The following is an 18,260-nucleotide window of genomic DNA, read 5'->3' on the forward strand; positions in this document are numbered from 1 at the left end:
TTTATTTTTAAATGAAAATGAAACTACTAAGGACAAGTAGGATGAATAATTACTCCAACTAATCCCATACATTTTCCAAACACTGACACAAAAAGCACTGCTGAATAACAAAAATCAAGTCTGTCTTTTAGTAATCTTGCACAATTCTAAACAACTGAAACATTATGAGAATACACTGATGTCTTGTGTTGTATGTGCATACAAAGTGGGATCCCACTTTTACTCTGAAGATATCTAACTCATACTGAACAACAGCAGTCCTCCATGCCTCATCTGGGGGACTGTTCATGATTTTGAACACACTTGAATCTAACAAAATGAAAGAAAAAAAAAGAACCTAAATTGTACTGAAAATAGTTCTGTTTGACAGCAGCTAAAGCTGCCCTAAGTTAAATGGAGACTGAAATAAGAAAATAAACCTTGGCATAACACTCAATTGCCACTATCTGCACTTCTGCTGGGGGAACAAGCATTTTTACATTTATTTAGATCTTGCAAGAAAAAAGTTCTTACGGGACTCCTTGTAACTGATGAGCAGCAGAGGACCATGCAGTAGGGTATAAGTACTATAAACAATGCCCAAAACAGCTTCAGAAAAAGGAACTCCATTCCCTTCTTTTTTCAATCATTTCAATAGGCCAACATGTCACTACAGAAAATTTAAAAGTGTATCTGACTACAAGAGCATAGGACTTCATCAGTACTTCAGAGTACCACAGAAAAACAAAATGCCATTAGTACATGACCTAGACAAAAATTCTATATGACTGGCTCAAAAATGCCATTAAGTAGTTTGAGATAAAGAAAAATGGACCAAGCAGGATTCTGTAGGAGTTTGTCCTAGGCCCAGGACAATTCAGTACTTATTAATGATCCAGAGGAGAAAACACAAAATATCTTATTAGTGAAACAACCTGGAAAAGGTTTTTAACCATGATAAAACATGGGGTAATACCATGGAAAAATATGAAAAAATTATGATCTTTCCTCTGGTAACAATCAAGAGTTTACTTCTAAACTAGAGTAGGAATAATGAACTGCACAAACATAATTTGAAGCTATTTTCTACATAGTAGTGTCAATAAAAAAGACATGGCATCCATTTTGCTCTGTAGCTGACCACAAACCACAAAAAACCACACCCACATCTGAAAGTAAGAAAGAAATTTAAACTACAAGTTGTGATACCATCTTTCTTGAAATATTACTAACTTCCTTTTTCAAAAACAGAACAAAAATGTCAGTGAGTACTTAGGTTCTCCCATATCCTTGTATTTATTTTCTTCTTTTCCTTAAGTAACAGACCAAAATTTCCACCATGTTTAGTCAGCTGCTACTTACAAAAGAAATTCTGCTTGGCTTTGTGTTCCCTGCTACCAATATGCTATTACACAAACGTAACTCTTGTGACTGTGTAACTTTCTTGTATTCAGTTTTTTGTTCACTCATCAGATGATATCATATGATCCTTTTTTAGATTTTTATCATTCTTTATATTGTTGTTTTTATTATTTCCTGGACATATAAGGGGAAAAAAAACCCAAACCAAAACAAACACGCTAACCCTTTTCAAGTTGGCATATTGGCCTCTGATAACGTTCATTTATTTCCTCCATATTGGGAAAATTTGCACCTGTACTTGAATAAACAGGAACTGTGAACAGTCTTAGCTTTTCTTCAAACTAACTACTCCCACTACATCAACATCTTTTATTAAGTCTTGTGAGAGCAAAGCATTTTCTGATTTCCCTCAACAACAAACCTAAATCTTCATGTACTTATTTAAGTTATAAATGGATTTTAAAGCAATTGAAAAGTTGGCACACATTTTTCTTAAGTACAGTAAGCCATTTAGCAACCTGACCAAACAAAAGAGTTTAGATGGCTGAAAGAGTTTGAGGTCCAGGTACAGAACTGCTTGTAGACTAAGAGAAGAAAAATCACATACCTCCTGAGAGTTCAAGAATTCTGCTCCTATTCTGAGTTAAGGCAGTTGACTTCTGCACACAGGCAGATAATACCATGGCAGCACTTTCCAACTTTACTTCCTGCTCCTCCTGACAAAGAATACAGGTCAAAACTTCCTTCTCAGCAACAGAGGGACCTCGTTTGGGACCCAAAGCAATTCTGGAGGAATCAATTGCTGAAGAGGTGCTGTAAGACCAGAAGTGACACAGATATAAAATAACCAGCTGGATTTTCTAAATGAACTGAGTTCTTCCTGACATCTAACAAGGTCACAGACTACAAGTATGTCTGTTTTCTCTTACCTTTCTTCTTCCATAGTAGCATCATCTTTCCCCTGGGTCTCCAGTGTGTTTTCATAAAGGAGCTTGTGGGTTTCAATGAAATTCCTCTGCAAGGCAGACATCTGGGCCATTATCTTCTGACGGTGCAACCTCGCTGCTTCTGCCTTTCTCTTCCGCTCAGCTTTCTCTTTATCCTGAGTGCTCTGTGTCTTACAGTAAGAGAATAAAGAAATCACAGGCAACTAAGAACATCAAAAAATGAGAAGACTCTTTCCCCATTATAGGCATTCTAACCACTGACATCAAATTCTTTAGCTGACATTTTAATGGGGGAAAAAGTTAACTGCTATCTGAAATAGAAATAGAGCTCAAATCTTTACATGTTGACAGTTCATTAACTAACACAGGACTTTTATGTTCTACAAAAGGTCACTACTACAATCCCCAGCCCAAAGATAAGATCAATAATCCCTACGTCATTTCAATTAGTTATTTGTCTGTTCTTAAGTAATTTTACTGAGGTGTACATCAAAGTTTTGTCCGCAGTTCTGTTATTCTCCCCATAAGTGAAACCCTGAGTATTCAGTATCTCCCTTACAGAAACTGAAGAAAATTTTATCTTGAACTGCCTATCCATAACACAACAAATGTGTCAGCATTTTATACATCTGTGTATTGTATTTTCATTATTCTTTATGGTACACTGGAAAACTATTGTTCTTCCAACATTTACTCTTGTATCATATTTTCAAAAAACATAAAGTATTTCTATGCTTTAGAAATTCAGAATTCAAAAAACACAGGTAGACTTTATTAAAACATACAGAACCTAACTCTTCCCATCCCATTACTTACGAGACAAACAAATACAACATTATACATCAGGTTTCCATTCACAGTACTATCACTTTTCCAGGAAAATCAAACAACTTACTCCACAAGCAGAACTGTAAGAGATTAATTTCTTAGGGACTTCTGTATTTTGTTTGATACCTTACCAAATCTCATATGACACCTGCCTCAAAAAAGAAACACGGCATATGCTGCGTGGTAAGTTTAGAACCAGGCGTGCAATGGCCAGCCAGCAGATTCCTTGGCAGCAAGCTGAGGCCAAACAAAATGTCTAAGAGCAAACTGGTCTGTCTTCACCTACTGCCTAAGGGTAATTAGATTCTTCTTTTCTGTTCAAATGCCAGTTGAAAACACAATCACTCCTTAGGACTGAAGTAATCTTTGAAATCTCCATTTCACTGCGTCATTTGACCACTGGATTCAGAAGTTATTTTGAGGGAAGGGCAAAGAGACTGACAGCCAGAATAATTACTTAAGGCTCATTAACCTCTTGATAGAGAACATAAATTACAAGACATCATCTAAATTTGATTTGTATTTCTAATTATTGTGCAATGACAGCATAAAGAAAAGGCAGTCAATTCAAAAAGACAAGAAATGGAAAGATGAGCACAAATTACTCCCTTCAGACCCCTCAATTGCTTCACTTAACTCAGAACTACAGCTAAAACTCACAACAGCTGCTAATAATTCCGTGAAACATGTTTAGCACAGATTTCACTTACTAAAAATATTATTCTTGGAAACTAAATCCTAGCCGTAGACAACATATCAGAAATCAGTTTTGAAAAATCATCATTTTAGGCAATGCTAAATTTAGATACATCACTGAAAATAGCTATTCAAAACATTAAATACAAGGCTTCTACTGAAGCTTTATTTTTATCATTACCTCATCACCTTTTGTAGCTTCTGAGCCTGATGTAGCTCCTACTGTTGCCAAACTAGACTTTTCTCTCAATCTCTTCACCATGTCAAACATCTAAAAACAGAGACTTAGATGTTAAAAATAAAACACAACTTGTCTCTTATAACAATACAGATTAATACATTTGCATGTTACAACATATAAGCACTGCAACAGCCTGCCCAGAGAATTTGTGGATGCTGAAAATGCTCAAGTCCAGATTGGATCAGGTTGTAGGCAATCTGGTCTATTGGAAGGTGTCCCTACCTATGGCAGGGGCTTTGAGCTGCATCATTTTAAAGGTCCCTTCCAACTCAATCCATTCTGTGATAGATAGGATTAAAACTCTTGGAATTTTATTTCACATTTCTTTCAGATTTTCATATGGATTAAACCACTCAAAACTCCTAAATAACAGAAGCACCAAGACTCCCTGTGCACTCCAGAACACTGCCTCACTCATTATTTGCTGTTATTTTGCAACAGATATATGAGGAATATGTGTAAAAATGTCATTACTGGAATGAGTTGCCCAAGCAATAATTGATCCAGTACTTCATAGTACAAGTAGCAAGTACAATGGTGCAACAGATAGATTAAACTTCTCAAGAAATCATTGCAGCAATGGATTATATGTAGGAATCATAACATCTTTCATATTAGCTTTCTACACTACTGAAATCAGATTGTACTCATCTCTCCTTTGTGTACCTGCAGTATCCAATTGACTGTATCCTTCTGTGCCTCTAACTGGGGAACTCTCTTCAATTTCTCCAGAAGCATTAACACGTTCACAGCATTCAAGGCTGAGCTTCCCATTCCTTTACAAAGTGAAAAACAGAAAAGGGCCTTCAGGGGAAAATGAACACCTAACATTTTAATCTTCTTATAACCATGGACATGCCTTAAAATATTGCTAATTACATAATACACATACATGAACACAAACTGTCTACTTACATTTCTGATATTTTCTTGAACACTTACAGTTATATATATAATATAATTTATCCCCTTGTAGATCAATTATTTCTGCTTTAGAAAATCTTTGCTTAATGTCTGCTGAAAAAAGAATCACCTTTCACTTCAGGGGGAAGCAGTAAAGCTCTTCAGAGTTTACCTATGTTTGCTAACAGCTTAGTGTGTATATGTTTACTTCTAATCACAAAAGCTATTGTAATTCCAGTAATTATTTCCTTCCTCATAACTTTTTGAGAATCCATAGTATTCTAGGCTCTTCTCTAACACAAGAATGCTTTAAAATGGAGACCATTCTCTTCAATGATATTTCTTTTGCAGCACTTGCCATACAGAATTAATTTACATTTTTAGTAGGGACACGAATACATTGCTAACGAAACTGTCTTTTAATGAATTGTGCCTCTGTAAGAGCTTTGTTACAAAAATATTATTTTTGCATCCCTTTCACATAAATGGGGCTTTGGTTTTTCTGTTTATGTAAAACTAAAGCTACCAAAGCATTCTCTAGCATGTCAGTTAGAATTACTACTTCTATTGTATTCCTATAGTTAACAAGAAGCTTCTTAAATGGACACACTTTCAGTATGATACTTCTTTCTCAACAATAAGAAAAAATTAAAAAATAAAGTGCATTGGGAGTGCTTTTCAAACACAACATTTTTCAAAAACTAAATAAAGGGACTTCAGTAGTTTTATGTATTTATTCTTGTAGAAGGTATTTGAAAGATACATAGATATGATGTTTAAGAACATGGTTTAGTGGTGCACTTGGCAGTGCTGACTTAACATTTGAACTCAATGATCTTAAAGTTATTTTCCAATACTAACAGTTCTATGATTCTATGATTTTACTTCACAATTCTTATCTCTGTTGCATCTCACAAAGTTATGTTTAGCTTGATAATGGATTTTTAAAATTTATTTTTACACAGTGAAGCAGAAACTCTAGAGAAGATGGAAGATTATTCCTGAATGCAATATTAAGAAATGCTCAAGATTTGAAAAAGAAAAGGGTACATTCCACAGCCACTAAGTTCTGTTTCTATTTTCATTACCACAGTAAAAGACTAACTAACTTGCAGGTAAATAAGTAATTGTACAGCTCAAAAGAACCAAAGATGGACACAGTTCACTTAAATCCACTGCCATTTTTCAAAGAGTTCTTAGTTTCCATTTCAATGCTGCTCTTGTGAAGGAACAACCATTTTCAGTTATGTAACAGTACAACTACTTTTCATTTATTTCCCAGGAAGAGAAGCACATATCCTCTTCAACCCACATGACAACTGGGAACAGAGGAAGCTAGTCCAAACCTGGTTTCTTAATTATTAAAAAAAAAAAATTAAATTACCAGGTTTTAAATATAAAGCATAAAATAAATTCTTTTTGACTAAATCACTGAATAATTTCTTCTAGTTTGAGTCCTTACACAATCAAGTTAGTCTAGTTTAGTCCATGCTTTAAAGAAAATGAAACATACGTGTTGCTTTGTGATAAAAATCAAAGGTTACTTCTTCTTCAGGAGATTTCTGTAACTGCTGCTTCTCTTCTAGTAACCCTAAAGAAAGGAGATGAAGCACCTGAAAAAATAGAATAGTAAGTCTCATTCAATGTTTAAGATATGGAAAACTGGCATATCAAATTAGAATGTTTAATACAGTTCTGTATTATATATTGATTATATAATGACAAAACACATGAAAATACAGAGATCATACATGGAAGGTGAAATAAAAAAAAAGCACAATGTAAATTTACTGCATATTAGTTGCACTAAAATTCATCAGCTTGCACATGCTTTTGTATTAGTAATACGTGAAATCTTGTCCTGCTGATACAAAATCTGTACTTGGCTAATTCCATAATCCAAAGATTAGCAGGCTTGGCAAGGCAATTAAACAATCTATACGCTCTAACAAAGTTGATTAATTCAGACTGTCTGTAATTTCAATCCTAATTCTATAAATATTAAAAAAACAACCCCGCTAAAACAAACAAACAAAAAAACGCCTCCAAAGAACATTTCAACAATGTTTTAAAAGACTCAAGCCACTGCAGTAAAATTAAACGTTTAAATACTTACAAAAATTCTATTATTTCATGACTGAGGCCCCAAAGACATTTATGTATTTGGAGACTCTGCAGCTCAAAAAATGAAGGAATTCCAATTATCAAACAGTTACTTAATTGTGAAGTTTCAAGAAAAATATGAGGCAGGGAGAATTACATATTGAAACAGCTTCAGTAATGAGGCAACATAAGGAGGAAAGTAAAATAGAAAACTTTAATACTATTATGTATCATGTTTCTATTTTACAGCAGAGATAGATAATTAATAATAAAAATATTTTCTTTGCCAGTAAGACTTATAAAAACAGGTTTGTGGACAAAATCATTCCAAGTTAATCTTTACATATTTTGCTCTTCTCATAAAGCAGTCAGCACAGGAATGACCATCAGAAGATGACCAAGGCTAACCATACCATTTGGATCATTGCCTCAGTCCACAAGTGGGTTTCCAGTTCCACTGCCCTCTGCAGAAGGGTGCGCAGGATGTGCATCATAACGTCGCAGTTCAGAATCCTCACCACGTTGCTGAATGCAGGACTGAAGTCTGGAGGAGGAGGTGGTGGCAATGCTAGGAAACAGATGTGCAAACACATCAATGAACTGACATCCCACACACAACTTAATTATTTCAGTGAAAGAAAAACTGGATCTTTAAATGAGTAAAACCATGCTCAAACACAATTGTGGGCCCAAGGCAAGTTTCATCTTTGGCAAAGCTAAGTACTTTTAGTGAGTTCTTATATAAAACACATGCAAGCTAAGTTACACAATCAATCACAAGTATTAGTTACATCTGTAAATGCAAATTTTTAACACTCTGAACTGCCTTATTTATGTCTCACTATTAAACATACAATTTGTGCTTTGCATCAGATAAAAGGTTTTCAAGTAGTTAAAACTGAGGAGTGGAGCTTCCAGACTGTAGTGTCCCACACTACAGTGTCACATGTCTGGAACTCTAAATTTTTTCTACTACTGGCTTTCCAGTCATTTCTGGTTATGCACATTTGCTGAGTTAACACTGGAACTGTGATGTGGAATCTTGGCATCTACTAACAGCACCTCAGTTAACACCACAGCCTTTCCCTACCAGGAACCACAGACTCCAGTCTTCTTTGGCTATGTGGATGCCTATTCTCAGACTGCCTCTTCTCAGAGGACCTCTGTGATTGCAGTGTTTCTGAAACCATCATTCTTTAGACAATTTAGGCTGAATGAAGTTACTGACAAAGACAATGCAGCCACATAAAAGAATATGCAGGAAGTACCTGTAACAATAAATGCAGTCTCAGGGGAACCAATCAGTGTCAACACTTATCCTGGTATTTTGGAACCATACTGTCCAATTACACAAGTCTCTGACAATTACATCTAAATAACCACTTTTTTCTAAATTTTCACAAAATAATTCCCCTGATAACATTTTAAGCTGTCAGAGTGAAAGGGGAAGGGGCAAAGTTGAGTTTATTAAATTGTTCATTGTACTTATTTGTTCAGCTTACCAAGTCTTCCTCAAATCAACTCAATTAAATGCTTGTGACTTGAACAGGTTAGAAGTAAACTCAAAAGGGAAATAACATTTGTGTTACAATAGAAACACGGGGGCTCATTGTTTTATGCATTCATAGCTAATAGAAAATTCTAAAACTTAACTCTCGTTAGCATATTACAGAACGGATATGAGCTTAAGTTCCTGTGGCAACCTTCTCTACATGCCACTATTATGTGTCAATATTGTGCTAAAAAACTGCCCACAAAAAACACTACAACTTTTGCCTCTTACTTACTCCACCATAAAATCCAAATTCATGGTTTTGTCAAAAAGTACTGTGCCATGTTTATTTCCCTAAAAGTAAATTAAACTGAAAACTCCAGAATTCCTGTCCGTGATAAAGAAAAAAGACAAAAAAAAAGGCAGGTGCTAATTAATGACAATTACTACAAATCACAACAAATTTAATATGAACTCACCTATCCACTATGAAGTCACAAGACAATTCTCAAAGCTCACTATATATATAAACTACATATACTACCAAATTAGCACATTTGTTAAATCATCAATTTTAGAATTTTACCTTCATCCCTGTTTTCTTGTTTTCTTCTCTTCTTTTGTGTATGTTCAGCCTACAGAAAAAGGAGTGTTGTTGTATCAGCACCTCTACAGAAGTACACAATAATGAGTTAATGAAATGATGAGAAACCCTACGCTAGAAATATGGTGAGATACATAGTAAATGTCTGGTTGCAAACTAGAATTTCATCTGAAACACATTTAACAACATTACATTTTGGATTTAAATTTGTAGTAAAGATAAATGGACATATTTGCTTCCTCAGTAAGAGTCACAAAAGCAAAGTTTGGGGTATCCCAGTGCAAAGATAATCCTTATCCCATTTTGTTTTCACCATAAAGAGATAACAGAGTAAATACACAAGTTGCCATAAAGGAAACACTAATGCAAACCATACCATGTGAATTTGTATTGAAAATTTTAACTTCATGGAATGTTTCGTTTTGAAGGTAGCTGCAGATACTCATTATTGAACCAGTTTCTTTACATTGCATTAATTCAGCAAAATTCTATAAACATTGGTAAGTATGTACTATTTTTTTAACCTTTGAGAGTGAATCTCACACTTGCTTACCTTGCTGTGCTGGGTCTTAGTGTAGTGATAAAAGAACATATTGAATTCCTTCAAACATTCATCTTTCAGTTCATAAACTCCGTGACCAGAGACACCCGGTTTCCTTACAGAGAAATATTTCAAAATATACAGATTAATAATGTATATTCAGCACATCTTTGAATGCAAACACAATTTGTTTTCTAAAGAAGCAGGAACTGTAATGGCTACTCACTAACTTATTAAAAGCAGAGAGTGAGCACAGTTATGACTCTTAAATTTTTCAATACACGATCTACAGGAAGAAACAATTCAGCAGCAAAATATTTCTTGTCTATACCATCTAAAGCATACCATATAGCCTCTGAAAATTCTTTTTAACTGTATGGCTTAGAATTTCAGACACTGGATGTTACTGCATAAAATTCAATCACTTCTTTAACCAAAGTATGAAACAAGTAATACTTGCTGCTTTCCAGCCAGTCAGTTTTTTGAACTTTTCATAGTAAGTAAGATTCTTTTCCTAAAGTAAGATTCCAAGGTACACCTACAGTTGCTCTTAATTAAACATGAACAAGCAAGCCACATGAAATTTAAAATAAGGTATACTAAAATAAGAACTTTTTCTCACTTTTTTTTCAACTACAATCTATTGTTCTATATTTGCATACACACACACACATATATATATATTTATATATAATTAATTCCCAGAAAAAAAGGAAAACTTCCAGAAAATTAGCAACAAAGTACCACTTACAACAGTTACTAGATAGTGATTATCAAAGGTATGGTGAATTCTTAACTTTCCTGACCATCTTAGAAAAAAAATGAACTTTTGAAGATTCTCCCACTAGGACTTGAGATTACTGAACTCCCAAGACTCCTTAAACTGAATTTGAGGAAAGAGGGTGGCAAAGGGAAAGAAACAGCAGCAGTGTAGGATATTCCACACACTGTTCTTTCCTAAGTATATTTGAAATACACTTATTTCAAGATAGCAAAATATTAGCTGAACAGAGACTGTCCCATACTGTTTAACCCAAACATATCTAAGAAATACTATTTCACATTCAAGGTATTTATAAAACAACATTAAGAACTTACTTGAATGTAGCCACTTTATCAATTACATTCTCCAAGCCAGTTTCATTGTTCTCCTGGTAAAAAAATTTAGTTTAGGAGAAGCATATAGTGATTCAAATATCTTCAGTAATACACTATGTGTAACAAAAATAGACAAAAATTCATTGACTATTCCTAATTCATTGACTATTATCTTTTGCCTGCTGTTAATCAGAAAGCAGATATTCATACTTGGCAAATTCCAAGGAAGTATCAAAGATACACAATACTTTCACTTAATAATGTAGAACTTCATTAATAACAGAGCTGACCTCTAGAAACAAGTCAACGCTTACCCAACCTTAACGAAGGGAAAAAAAAGAGGTTTCAATATTTTAAACAGTGAACGTGGATACTATGATAATATTTAAGACTACTTCATTTACAACAAAAATTTAGGGGTTTTTGCATTGATTGCTGGCCCTGAACACTTCCACAGACTATAAAATCTAATCCACATCCCTTGCCTTTGCTTCTATCTTCAACAACTGTAATGGAATGGCAAAGAAATCTTTGTTTTCAAATAGATATGAACAACACTTGACCAGAAATGGATCTGCACATGTTTAAGTCATCAAAAGTACAGGCTTAAATTTATCAATGGTACACATGCCAGAATGGAATAGAGCTCCATCCAGGGTGAAACCTACATCCTACAGGGTTAAACCAAAAAATTTCACAACTTCTCTTTTTGAACCTTGGAGAACTATAGCTGCAAATTCTAAAAAAAATTCACCTCTTAATCAAAAAGCATAATTCCCACAAAACTTCTTTCAGATCAGCCAATACTTGAATCTATGACATTTACCTTTACATCAGTGAGGTGTGTAAGCCCCTTTGTCATGCCATTTTGTAATTCTCAAATGAACATTTAAGCTTTATATTAGAAATGCTTCCATACAAAATATGAAAACTAAAGAAGACATAAAACAAGAAATAATAAATAAAGGAAAAAAGTAAATATATCAGGACTCACATTTTCAGGCAAGGACTTGGTAATTGCACTGTGAGCCATTGGTTCAATACATAACAGATGGATGATTTCTCTCATTATTACATCTTCTTTTGTCACATTACTGATTCCAGGCACATATCTTTCCCCTGTCAAATGAACCAAAAGGAGAAGAATAGCAGATGTGACAGGTATAAAGCAAATTTGAATTTTGCACCATGATAATGGTATTGCTGGGATGTTTCATTGCATAAGCTTGCATTTGTCAGAAGCCTGTCCCAAGTGTCCGAGTAAAAATTATTCTTAGCCTAGCTTCCCAACAAAATGGGTCCAGATGGACTCTCTTCATATTCTACTTTAATGTCAATTATGAAGTTATCTAACAGCTTTTTTCACTGTCCAACTCCTATTGTTTCCAGCTCACAAATACTTGTTACTGAATCATCTATTTAAAAGAGGCACTCTTCAGTATCCTCTCTATACTATTATGTCACCAAGCCTGCTCTGACAAAGCAATACAGAGAGAAACAACAACAGAGAGGAATGAAACTTACCCACAACATAGATAAGAATCTGTAGCATCTCTTCTATTAAAACATTATATTGCTTAATCAAATCCTGCAAGAATGAGAGAAAACAGGTTAAAAAAAACAAAACAAAAGTGCAGAAAAATCCATCCACCAAATGACACTGAGCTCAGCCTTCCTATCTACTACATTGCTGGAGCACTGTACAATTTTAACAAGCTGGAAAGAGTGCCTGCTCTGGTAGAGGAGATATTATACAGCAACTGAAGTGCAAGATTCACATGCAAGAAAAGAAACAGCTAAAGAAAGTATCCCAAATGAAGGGTTATATCAAAGTTCAAGCCACAAGAAGTAGCACAAAAACCCAAGAAACTTCCAACCAAATTAAAAGCATGTAACGTGGCTTAAGGGACATGGAAATGCTATAGTAAAATCATTTACATGGATTTTGGTAGATGCCCTGTGGAGACAGGCAAGTCCCCACAGGTCCAAAAGGGGCAAAACTTGCTTGCTGATTTTGAAGAAGCCTCTACAAATTCCAAACACAAAATATTGACCCAACCACAAGCTCCTGTGTTTACTTGACTTCTAGTGTGGCCTTAAAAATGCAGTTATCACCAGTAGCTAGTTTTTCTTATTGTTGTTTCATATACTCAGAGCTGACAAATTAAACAGCAGAAAAATTTGCTACTTACCTGATCTTTCGTGGGTTTGATCTTTTTGAAAGCATCAGCAAGCTCATATCTCTGCAGTATCAGCAGGAGAAACTGGTTTGGATCCATAAGAGATGCACCTATCTATCAAAAAACCTAAATTAATATGAACATCACTTGCTATTTCAAAATCATGCAAATTAAACTGAACTTTTAAAAAATTACAACTATGCAGTGATTCAGAACATTGTACCTGGAGCATGATGATGTCTTTATCATACATCTCTTCTCTGCATTTAACATCTTGATAATAGAATACCTAAGAAACAGGAAAACAAAATAGATATATAAAGTAACGTACTACCAAATGTGCATCAGTTAATCTCTGAGGCTTTTCAAACTGTACCACATCTTTATTGAGTAAAGAAAAGTCCACATTTCTTTCAAAATAATTATGTACTTTAATGGAAGTGAAAAATGTTTTTTCACCTATCCAGAAAATATCTATGCCATACTTCACACCCCCTTCCAAGAGAACATAAATCCAATGGCTGCTACTGAATTAAGTCAAAACATCCTTCTTCTCCTACCCCAGTTCTCAGAAAGACAATTCTGCAGGGGTTTACCAAGATTTACTTCAATTTCATCAAAGGGTCCTGTGCAAGGTTAGCAGAGAATTTCTGCCATCAAAGGAAACAAAAACAAACAAACAAAAAAAAACCCCACCCAAAACAAAACAACCAAAAAGCAACAAAACCAAAACCACCCCAAAGTGAAGCCAAAGGAGACAAATGCAGGGTAGACTCTTCCCTTTACCTCTACTCTTGCAACAGAAGTCACAAGATTAGAAAATGTTTGTATGTCTAGCTATAGGGTTCTCAAAAGTTCAGTGTGAGACTAAAATAGTTTCACTTCTGTATATAATAATGTCCATACAACATGAGGAACTTCTAACTTTTTATGTTATAAGCAAGAGTACTAACAAGCACTTTTGCAGTGATTATGGGATCTGAAAGAGGCTAACAAGCAGACATCAGCAACATTATACTACTTCACAGAGTAGAAAAGAGTCATAACATAGACATAGATGAAAATATTCATCTAAGACAAGGAGGTAAGCCATTGCTGAAGATAGAAATAAAACCATGTCACCTAAATTTCCACCTAGAAACTTTCTATTTACTGTAGGAATGACCCCATGACCTCCCTCTGCACTGGATGAACCCCTGGCAGCATTGCTGAGCAACCCTTGCAAACACTAATAGGATCACCTCAGCACTGAACACTGCAGGGAGTACCTGGCTTATCAGGGAGAGCCCATTCCTTCTCCACATCTCTGCAGCAACCTGTGCAACCAGGACAAGACACCGCAAAGGATATTCCACTAGCAGCTCCACTTGAAATTCTTCCTAGAATTTAAAAAAGGAAAAACAACAAACAAAAAAACCACCTCAGAATAAATCTACCAGTGGTTTTAAAAGTGTAAGTCCTAATGAACAGATATATATTGACAGCTGACAAATAACTTGTATGTGTGCCATGAAGGCTAAAGGATATAGCTTGAGGCTTTTCTTTCCAGAGTATAAATCACAAAAGCATTTGAGGGGGGAAAAAAAAAGAACTATCTTACAGGAGAAACAAACTCGTGCAATCTTGAGATGGCTCCAGTCTTGCTTAATCGTACATGAAGACCTACAAAACCAAGGAAGAAAAATCAGAATATAAATCAAAATCAGTGAAGGTTCTCCAACTCCTTCTAAATGTTAACTAAATCATCTACAATTCAGAGAATTACAGAAAAAAAAAAGTCCAGGTTCGTTGAGGAAAGACTTCATACTTCCTTTCTTTAAAAGAAGATCTATTACATTATCACAACAGTTCTTACTAGTCTTACAATCCATTATTTTATTAATAAATTTACACTAAATGAATCAACACCATCCAAACTGAGATGCAATATAATATGTAATAAATAACTTTTTAATTTCACATTTAAATTATACATCAGTAGTAAATGAATTTCAAGACTACAAGGCTTAACAGATGGTATCTTGGTATCAAATGATGTGATAAAGAAACTACAGCTTAGTAATAGCATATGATTTCATGTGCTTTCAGAAAGCAGCAATTGTAATCTGACTGAAAGCCTGTCAGAATACATTGTGCAAAATATGTCTTCCAGGAGGAGCATTTTAACAGTCCTAAGATACATATGGCTGGAAACTAAATTCAAGATACAGTAATAATGGACATTCATTTAAATGAAGGAGATAGAAAGAGAACCAGAAACACTTAATAGAAAACTAAGGATCTCATTAAAAAGGAATTTTTTTCTTTCTTGACTGACTTCTGTCTCGTCCATTTAAAAAGACATTCTCCAACCTCCATGGTAATGCTGTTTTGAGAAAAACTTTCCCTTAGTGGGACATATGGGGAACACGTCTTTGTGACCATGAGAATGTCAGAAAGCTGGAGAGCAACTTGTCTGTGAAGCACTTAATCCAAATGTTTTCTGGAGTAAAGAAACAGAGATGCATGCAAGCATGGTTTAAACAGCAATCAAAACACGTCACTTACCAGCAAGAGTCCTAGACAGTGGCAAATGTATGCTGACAGGATCTGCAGACACTCTGTAAGGTCTGCTCTCCAGGGTATGGCCACATAAGTGAAATACTGTCTTCTCCCGAGAGCGGCCATTTGTGCTGCACCTCATCACAGCTTTATGACATTCTCTGTAGGACCTGAGCAGCAGCTCTTCCTAGAATTAAAAATACATGTAGCATTAAAAAAACCAAATCATACAGTATGGTGATGTTCGAGGGTTCCAGGACAAGGGAAGAGAGGAGAATCTTGACTATGTTTCAGCAGGCTGATTTATTATATTATGATATTATATTATATTAAAATTATATACTAAAACTATACTAAAAAGAATAGAGAGAAAAGATCCATCAGAAGGCTAGAAAGAAAAAGCAAGGAATGAATAACAAAATCTTGTGACTGCTCACAGCCTCGACACAGGCGGCTGTGATTGGTCATCAAGTGAAAACAATCCACATGGAGCAATGGAAGATACACCTGCTTGAAGTTGCATTCCACAGCAGCAGATGATTATTGTTCACATTTCTTTCTTGAGGCTCCTCAGCTTCTCAGGAGAAAAACCCTAGCAAAAGGATTTTTCAGAAAATATCATGGCAACAATACAGTCCTTCCTTTCTCTTTTTGTCACACCCAGATTAATTCTTTCAAACCAATTTTTTTGTGGAGAACTACACTGAACAATTGTGAGCTTTTGCAAAAGCTGCTGTTTCAAAAGTTGTCAGGAAGATTCACAAAAGACATGCATGCAAAATTGATATACTTACATCACAGGCACACCACTCCTGGAACATCAAAAGAATGTTCTTGAGTTGCATCTGTATGGCAATAGCTGCTTCCCAGTCAGGGTCCACCTCAATGTGCTGACCAATCTGTCTTTTTATCTCCTCCATTCCCTGAAATGGAAATCCCACAAAATACTCTGTCTAAATCAGTGATCACAGGCTTAACACAACAGAAAATTGCACAGTCAAAAGGCAAAACACATGTAACTAAATGTGATGAGTATTACTTGTATAAACATGCCTTCTTCACCCACCCAAAAAAGGGACTGAAAAATTTAACACTGTAATTGCATGTTTACATCCATTATAATCTTATGGGAAAAAAAGAGAAGCTGTAATCTCTTTACAACAATAATAGAAACAAACTACTTAAATGTATTGTACCTGCATGCAAGTTAGAATCCTTAGGAAAGAGACAAATCCTTCTAAAAAACGCTCCCTCAGACGGTCTGTCCATACTGTAGGTTTGCTGACTAAGATATACCTGTCCCCAAAAAAAATATATTATCATACTTTGCTCAGACTTCTCTTATGCTTGTATTTCAAGTGTTCTTGAAATACAATTGTTTTCAATTTTTTTTAATACCATCGATTACATATTCAAATTACATTACCCTCCCCATCTTAAAGTGCTCCGGAAATTTCTCCAAATACTAGAACTGCTAATACCTTGTTGTGACTCCATCATTGGAAATTAACAGATTTTTTTTATTTCCAAAGTATTTGGGGTGTAACGAATGGAGTAATAAACATCACTCAGTTTATTAGAGCAATTTGGTACCAGTAGAAGTAGAAAACCCTATGCAGATCAGGATTATACAGCTTTCCCAGAACAACAGCAAATGGGAGACAAATTTCCCATACTGTTTTACAGTATATATATTTTATTTATTAATGTAAATATTATATTCAGTTAGATAACTGAAAATCAAAAAATGTTTAACAGAATGCAATTTTGGTATTTTAAAATTTTAAGTTTCCATTGAAAAAGAAAATATATCATGCATGTTTTTTGAGGGGTTTGGGTTTGATTTTAAAGCAGTTTTATCATCAGACACTGAACTGAAACACTTCATCATACTACCAATATTTTTGAGCTGCTCTAGCTTCTCAGCCTTACACTTACCTGAGGTCATATATTACTGAATATACCCGGTTCAGTTTGTCCTGACTGTAGCCTTGGAAGTTGAACTTGTCATTTTTGTCTAGATACTCTGGAAGCACTTCTAGGAGTGTTTCTGTAATGGTGGTGATTACATTCTGCTCCTCAATAAGATGTCGGGCCTGCAAGAACAAAGTGAAATTTTTTTCCTCCTGTTTTTGTTAATGTTATCATCAAAATATGTTTCCTTTGAATCTAATCTTTCTGATTAAAAATTCCTTTAAGCATTTGCAAAGAACCCAAGATAAAAAAACTCGCACAGTATTTACTGTGTAGGATCACAACTGCTATCAAATACGAAGTCTGTTCAACAACAACTACGTGTGTTTGTTCAATTCTGACAGCATCTATATAATAGATATGCTGGTTTTTTTCCTAGAAAGATCATGTACAAAATAATTTTTACATTAGTACTTCAGCCAAGTATATATAACCTTTAAAATGTATAGATATACTTCCTCCCCACATTTCATCCCCACAAGAAGATATTTAATAATTTTTTACCCCCTTGTCCTGTTTTTAGTCATACAGACAGGTAAATGTGAGCAGTAAATAAACAGAAAGTTAATGCAGAGTACAATGTGCCAGGAACTTATACTTATTTGCATTCCCTCTATGTTCTGTAATGAATTTTCATATCAACTCAAGCTCCTGCTTCCATATTGGCCTTCACAAATCTCAAAATCATTCAGATTCAACTCAGCAATGCATAAAGACTCCCTGCCAAATACAACAATCTGCAAAGGTGGAACTGCTGGCAGTTCTCAAACA

At 34.9% G+C, this 18,260-nt stretch overlaps 1 protein-coding gene across 5 annotated transcripts in view; it reads right to left on the reverse strand.

The window, feature by feature from the left end:
• UBR1 (ubiquitin protein ligase E3 component n-recognin 1) overlaps positions 1-18,260 on the reverse strand; it is a 61,255-nt gene that overhangs the window by 21,142 nt on the left and 21,853 nt on the right. For 3 of the 5 annotated variants that reach the window (XM_041400298.1, XM_041400214.1, XM_041400558.1), the window contains 19 exons: positions 17,454-17,611; positions 16,712-16,811; positions 16,310-16,438; positions 15,522-15,702; positions 14,575-14,636; positions 14,243-14,353; positions 13,198-13,263; positions 12,987-13,088; positions 12,319-12,382; positions 11,789-11,913; positions 10,795-10,847; positions 9,709-9,811; positions 9,138-9,186; positions 7,473-7,627; positions 6,470-6,569; positions 4,720-4,829; positions 3,994-4,083; positions 2,271-2,458; positions 1,949-2,154 (listed from right to left, as the gene is read on the reverse strand). In XM_041400298.1, coding sequence (XP_041256232.1) covers positions 1,949-2,154; positions 2,271-2,458; positions 3,994-4,083; positions 4,720-4,829; positions 6,470-6,569; positions 7,473-7,627; positions 9,138-9,186; positions 9,709-9,811; positions 10,795-10,847; positions 11,789-11,913; positions 12,319-12,382; positions 12,987-13,088; positions 13,198-13,263; positions 14,243-14,353; positions 14,575-14,636; positions 15,522-15,702; positions 16,310-16,438; positions 16,712-16,811; positions 17,454-17,611 — 2,152 coding nt within the window. The remainder of the gene's footprint in view (positions 1-1,948; positions 2,155-2,270; positions 2,459-3,993; positions 4,084-4,719; positions 4,830-6,469; positions 6,570-7,472; positions 7,628-9,137; positions 9,187-9,708; positions 9,812-10,794; positions 10,848-11,788; positions 11,914-12,318; positions 12,383-12,986; positions 13,089-13,197; positions 13,264-14,242; positions 14,354-14,574; positions 14,637-15,521; positions 15,703-16,309; positions 16,439-16,711; positions 16,812-17,453; positions 17,612-18,260) is intronic. The other 2 variants (XM_041400471.1, XM_041400381.1) reach the window with 1 other exon arrangement.

The sequence above is a fragment of the Onychostruthus taczanowskii genome, unplaced genomic scaffold (genome assembly GCF_017590055.1).
Source record: "Onychostruthus taczanowskii isolate IOZ18803 unplaced genomic scaffold, ASM1759005v1 scaffold1, whole genome shotgun sequence".
Lineage (NCBI taxonomy): Eukaryota > Metazoa > Chordata > Aves > Passeriformes > Passeridae > Onychostruthus > Onychostruthus taczanowskii.